This window comes from Micropterus dolomieu, linkage group LG14 (assembly GCF_021292245.1).
Source record: "Micropterus dolomieu isolate WLL.071019.BEF.003 ecotype Adirondacks linkage group LG14, ASM2129224v1, whole genome shotgun sequence".
Lineage (NCBI taxonomy): Eukaryota > Metazoa > Chordata > Actinopteri > Centrarchiformes > Centrarchidae > Micropterus > Micropterus dolomieu.
The window spans coordinates 27,330,841-27,337,397 of record NC_060163.1 but is presented as its reverse complement, the minus strand read 5'-3'; the positions used below and the strand labels follow the sequence as shown (position 1 = coordinate 27,337,397).

Below are 6,557 nucleotides of genomic sequence, written 5' to 3'. Positions count from 1 at the left end.
TTGGCCAGTTCCTAGCCAGCTGCATTATTCCTGACCTCGTCGCCGGCCTCCTTCTGGGCCTCTAGAGGAACCTCGTCTTTGTCATCAGCATTGTTTTGTCAGTTGTTCATTTGTTTCTGTGCCGTTTTATTTTGTTAAGGTCTCATTGGTTTCATCTCATGAAGCTCTAAACATCAACTCACTACAGTTGAGTACAGCTCCGACTGCTTTTACAGCCTCTTTATGATGCACAGCTGAACTAACAGAGGAGCACAGGCTGCTTTACAGTCTGAATAAACTTATCTCCTCTTCAGGATGAGTTTGTGTGCACTGAACAGATGTGTTATTTAGGCAAACATAAGAATCACATCGGACATCCTGCTACATCCTGGTTGTTAAAAATATCTACACACACAGAGTCGTCTGTTTCAGCCTCAATCTGACCGACCACAATGCCACAGGGAATGGAGAGAACATGATCCCTGCAGGAATGTAATGAAACTGACTCTATTGTCTGTCTCTGGATCTGCTTTTGGATTCTCCTTAACTTTATCAACAGCAGCTGCAGTTTACAGAATGTTAGCTAGCAGCAGTTCTCCATTTGCGACTTTTTATTTACTTCAGTCCCTCCCTCGCCCCTGACCCTGACCCTGACCTAACTACCACAACTACATGATGTAAAGCTAATGCTAACCTAATGCTAACCGTAACCCTCATTTATTTATTAAAATGCACCCTGGGAGTCGTAGTTAACTCTCCTTCAGTTTTTATTTCCACAGCTGACTTTTTATCAAAGAACCAGATATTTTCTGACACAGTTGTACATCTTTTGTTGTGAGCGTTTCATGCTGATCCAAACTTTAAAGAGCTCTGGGAGTCATAAACATTGTAAAATTAATGGGACTCTCACTGCAGGAGTCTGAAATAACTCGCCCCACTCTGTAGGTGCAGAGTTGGTGATCCAGTATAAGGGCAAAACATGGTACGAGTAGGAGAACGCCACCTGGCCCAGCTGGCCCAGACGTGCGACCCATGTGATCATACTCAATGTGTGCAGAACTCGGTCCTCAACGGGACGATATTGTGTTTCCCCAGTTTGTCCAACTCCACTCCTGTCCTGCATCACCAGGTGAGTCCCCACAACATGCTGGCATGTCAGGTTTGGGTGCCAACAATGTTATGTAATGCAAATGTACACACACTTAAGGACATAGGTTTCCATCTGTTCAGCCAATTGCTTTATTGGTCTTTATTAACCTTTTGATTATAAATACGAGAGAGACACCATCAGAGCGTTCAGACACACAGACATCTGGATTTTCATCAACACACTTCAGCAGAAATCTGACAATGAAGGTAATTTTTTAACATTAACTTTAGCTCTCTGTCTAAATGTTTATCAGCAGTTTGAACAGAATAACAGATAAAGTAAGATTATTTAAAATACAAAAGGTTTAAATAAAGTTTATTTTATCTGCTCACAACAACACGTAAACACTTTTTTAAATATTGAAAGGTAAACCTTCAGCACCAACCACAGCAGGGTCTCCCTGCTCTGCTGCAGAGGCGAAACCTCAGAAAATCTTTAAATTCTACATTAAAAAAACTAAATAACCTGTCTGTTCCAGCTGGTATCAGTCGTCTTCCTCCTCCTGGCTCCTCTGTTGAGCAGCTGCAAGCCCCTCGTCCTCCCACTGGACTGCAGTGACATCTATAACCATGATCGCAGTCGACCCAGTGGAGTGTACACCATCTATCCCATCGGAGCCACTTCTGCTGTCCAGGTACACTTCATCCTCTCTGGGACATTAAAGAGATGAAAGTGTTTGACTTTCAATAGAGTTAGTAACATGCAGTAATGGGATGCGTCACCAGTAGTACTACTACAGGTTTATATATTTAATATTCCCAGGTGGATAAACTGACTAATGTGTGTGTGTGTCTGTGTGTAGGTGTACTGTGACATGGAGTCACTAGGAGGACGGTGGACGGTGAGTATTTTAACTCAAGTACCAAATCTGGCTCAGCAGTTCTCAAATCCAGGACCTGTTCAGACTGATCAGAGGCCTCCCATGAACTCTACCAAGCTAGCTCTGCTGTTACACAATCAATGATCAGTGCACAACTTCCTTCAGTCGGTACGCCTTGTTAACCAAAGATATTGATGGAATGTAGGGGAATACATTTGATGCAGCAACCAGTTGAGACCAGGAACGAGACAGGAGAACTGACCTGATGCACAAAGTGGTTTGTACTACAGCCAGCTGTTTAAAACACTCAGAGACTGCTCACTACAGATGTGATGAGTCCATGTGCATCAATAAACCCTGTGTTCACAGACAGGATTCTGACTTTCATTAAAGAACTTAAAGCAGACCACATTTTCCTCCACAGGAATTAGCTTAACACAACAGGACATAACTTCTAAAGTGGCAGAGGTCTACTGAGGCAGATTTAGCAGTGGGACAGTTGTTGTCTGTTAGCTAAACCATGCTAGTCGGGTTAGCCAATGTACGTATATGTTAAATGCAAATAAGAAATCAGAGCTGACAGAGTCTCACGTGTTATGCACATCTACTGTTTAGGAGGGTTCTTGTTTTCCAGTAAGTTCCTGAAAAACCAGACAAAGAGTGGCGGATCACCACCCAACAAGTGGTTTGTACTAAAGCCAGCTGTTTAAGACAGAGACTGCTCAGTCTCACTCTGACTCTAAAGTGCCAGAGGTCCAGACATTATCAGTGTGACTGTTGTTCCTGACCTAAATAGATGAATCCAGCAGCTGGTTTATGTGATGTACTTCCTGAATGAAGGCTTACTACTGGTTCAAACCTTTTTGCCTGGAAACATGAGCTGTCAGGTATCTGGTGTGTTTAGCTAGTTCTCCCTCCATCCCGTCCCCCCCAGGTGTTCCAGAGGAGGATGGACGGCACCGTGAACTTCTACAGGGGCTGGGATCAGTACAAGCTGGGCTTTGGTAGCGCTGCTGGAGAGTACTGGCTCGGTGAGAAACCAAACCTAACTAAAACTAATGTGACTTTGTGAAACTCAATGTTCATAACGTTCAAACATTAAACTGAAGTTTGCAGGTGTAAGGATCCAGTCAGCTCATGGTTTAGTACAGTACATGATGTTGATGGTTAAAAACTCCACCTCATGAGTTTCTATGTGTTTGTGTTCAGGTCTTGAGACTCTCTTCCACCTGACTCTGAGGAAGAAGTACGAGCTGCTGGTCGACTTGGAGGACTTCAGTGGAAACAAAGTGTTCGCTCGTTACTCCTCGTTCTCCATTGACCCAGAGTCCTATGGATACAGACTGCATGTATCTGGATTCAGTAATGGGGGGGCAGGTGAGGTGGCAGCAGAAGTTGTTTTGTGTTTTACTGAGTTTCCACAGGAAGGTGATTTTCCCTAAAGTCTCCCTGAAGGACTGGCCTTATACTGCATTATTTGTTGCAGAGCTGCACCAATCAGTGGTCTGTTTCATGAATCACATTCAGGTGTCTGTACCCCAGAGACTCTCTGCACATTTATCTGGACTCACTTTAGGTTGTTATGTTGCAGTAACAGAAGTATGTTAGTATCTGTAGGAGTCGTAGCTGAGATAAATACCAGTACCCGTCATCGACACCACCTGTCAGGTTTGAACTGATTATAAACTAGAAATAATTTATATATTAATGTTCATTTTTTAGTTATCTATTTTATTTTTTATTATTCGATTAATATAACAATGGTTTGATTCAAATACAAAAAACTCATTATTAATTCAATATTTTATTAAATCATCCTGATAAAGTGACACATAAAGCACATTGATGATAAAAGTGGCATTTTAAAAAATGTCTCTAAAAATGGTTCGGACATGGATTTATTTCATTACTGAGAAATAATCAGTCCGGATATTATGATTATGATTAAAATGTCGGTGACCTCTGGTGTCTGTGGATGAGTTTGTAAAATATAAGATTTTCCTACATTTCATCCAGGTGAAACACTGAGTCGATCAGAGATCGACCTGCTGGTGACTTCAGCTGTCTGGACCATAACTGGTCTCATCAGTCTGTCTGATAGAAGACTGCAGACTGTGAAAAGTTCAGCTGATACTTATAGATAATGCAAATTTACTAACCCTGTGGTTCTTCTGTGTGTCTGTAGGAGACGCCTTGAGTATTCACAACGGACAGAAGTTCTCCACCTTTGACAAAGACCAGGACTCCTCCTCTGGCAACTGTGCCAGATCATACCTGGGGGCGTTCTGGTACAACAACTGTCACTATACAAACCCCAACGGGGTTTATCGCTGGGGGGCTGACAAGACCATCTTTGCTGTTGGAGTTGACTGGTCTACTTGGAAGGGTTATGACTACTCCCTGAAGACCTTCAGCATGAAGATCCGTCCTGTGCAGTAGTTCTCCAGGACCAACGTACAGCAGAATATCAGCAGCTGATCTGTCTCCTGATTTCTTTCTCTTTCTCTCATTAAGCATGTAATCTCACAACGGGCCTTATTTTCCTGAAACTGGGCACGAGCACAATCCACCAGCAGCAGAACACCAACTCAGATTAGTCCTTTTTGTTACCATCTGTGTGTGTGAGCAGCTGCTGGCTGAAAAGTCTTCAGTCAAACAGCTGTTGGTGTAGAGAAATGAGTCTCTGCTGGTTCAGATGTTACCTTCAGTCTGCTGGCTGCAACTAAACACACTCAGCTTTAAAGTCAAACTCACTAGTTTCAACACAACGTTTGGTGGAGGTTTGAAACCCTAATGTGAATCATTATCTGCTGTACGCTGACAATAAATGAGAAGCTGAGCATGAAGCTGATCTGATGTCTTCACTGTGTCTCCTGTGTCTCTGTCTGGATTCTCTCTGGTCAGAAGTTTGAAGCAAACTGCTCCTCCAGCAGCAGTTTCTCAAATCCTGTAGTGCAACTTAAAGGTAAAATTCTATCAAATGCTACAGACTTGCTCAGCATCCCAATCTTTACAAGTTTACTGAATTTCGTTACCATTCACTGGTCCTGGTCAGGCGGCTTGCCCGACTCTGGTTCTGGTGCCCATACCCATACCATATATTAGTAGTACTTTCATTTCCAGTACAGGTGCTGGTCATATAATTAGAATATCATCAAAAAGTTGATTTATTTCAGTTATTCCATTCAAAAAGTGAAACTTGGATATTATATTCATTCATTACACACAGACTGATATATTTCAAATGTTTATTTAATTTAATTGTGAATTACTGCAGCAATGCGGCGTGGCATGGAGTCCATCAGTCTGTGGCACTGCTCAGGTGTTATGATCGCATCTTCCTCTTCACAATACCCCATAGATTTTCTATAGGGTTAAGGTCAGGCCAGTTTGCTGGCCAATTAAGAACAGGGATACCATGGTCCTTAAACCAGGAACTGGCAGCTTTGGCACTGTGTGCAGGTGCCAAGTCCTGTTGGAAAATGAAATCTGCATCTGCATCTCCATCTCAACGTGGATTCTGTGCCTCTCCTCTCTTCCTCCAGACTCTGGGACCTTGATTTCCAAAGGAAATGCAAAATTTACTTTCTTCAGAGAACATAACTTTGGACCCCTCAGCAGCAGTCCAGTCCTTTTTGTCTTTAGCCCAGGCGAGACGCTTCTGACGCTGTGTCTTGTTCAAGAGTGGCTTGACACAAGGAATGCGACAGCTGAAACCCATGTCTTATTATGGGGTTGATCCGCTTTATAGCTTTGATGGGTGCAAGAATAGGATACGACCCCCACATCATATAGACATGTTTTCTAGCGATCCATCGTTAATGTGTTGTGTATGATTTCTGCGAAGTTTCTCATGGAGGGAGAGAGTAAAGCGCCCATCAAGCTGTTAAAAGCAGGCATCTGACGGCTTACGCTGAAAGAGCAATTGTAGAAAACATCCGACTGTTCAATGTAAGGCGCTATAGTCTATAGTTTATACGGCTCTAAGTTGACGTAGACATCAAACGCCAGAGTTAATGACATGAGGCAGACGTCCTGTAGGCATAGGTGTGATGCATACATATGAGATAGCTGCCTCCTTCTGTCATGTGTAACATCGGATTTAGACAAAATGTTTTTATCTCATCCCACAGGGATATATATATATATAGGATGTAATATGTCCTGACACCATTTGAACACATGACATTTGTCTGTATATCATTGCAGGTATTCGTCATTTTAGATCAATATACCGTGAGTTTATTTATTTTAAAATAAGTTCGATCTTCATGTAGACACGTGTAATATTATTATTATATTATAGGATGTAACACATCCTTCTGAAATCAGATGAATATTATTTAAATCTATCCTTTTTTAAAAATTTGCTTTTGACATAATCCTATGGTGACATTTCTTGACTAGTCAGCACTTCCTGTGTAATGTTTTTTCACAACATTTAGCCTATATAAAAGGGCTGAGATTGAATAGATTAGATCTATTTCTTATAAATGTTGATAAATAAAATTCAGTATATTAGGACATATGGGTCTATGTAAATTTAGTGCACTGTTTATATATAGTCTATCATACTAATTTTAAGGACTCACCTTTCCCCCCCCCCCC

At 41.9% G+C, this 6,557-nt stretch overlaps 1 protein-coding gene across 1 annotated transcript; it reads left to right on the top strand.

Moving 5' to 3' along the window:
* Positions 1–1,270: 1,270 nt before the first annotated feature.
* On the top strand, positions 1,271–4,795 carry LOC123982983 (microfibril-associated glycoprotein 4-like). Its single transcript, XM_046069027.1, has 6 exons — positions 1,271–1,335; positions 1,608–1,763; positions 1,932–1,970; positions 2,884–2,980; positions 3,159–3,326; positions 4,135–4,795. The coding sequence occupies exons 1-6, from the start codon at positions 1,330–1,332 to the stop codon at positions 4,386–4,388; spliced, it is 720 nt and encodes a 239-aa protein (XP_045924983.1). The 5' UTR covers positions 1,271–1,329; the 3' UTR covers positions 4,389–4,795.
* Positions 4,796–6,557: the final 1,762 nt, after the last annotated feature.

What these genes read in the sequence shown, in the direction of transcription:
- LOC123982983 (XM_046069027.1), top strand. An exon ending in CACTAGGAGGACGGTGGACG is followed by an intron (nt 1,971 to 2,883) that starts GTGAGTATTTTA and finishes CGTCCCCCCCAG; the next exon opens with GTGTTCCAGAGGAGGATGGA. An exon ending in TGCTGGAGAGTACTGGCTCG is followed by an intron (nt 2,981 to 3,158) that starts GTGAGAAACCAA and finishes GTTTGTGTTCAG; the next exon opens with GTCTTGAGACTCTCTTCCAC.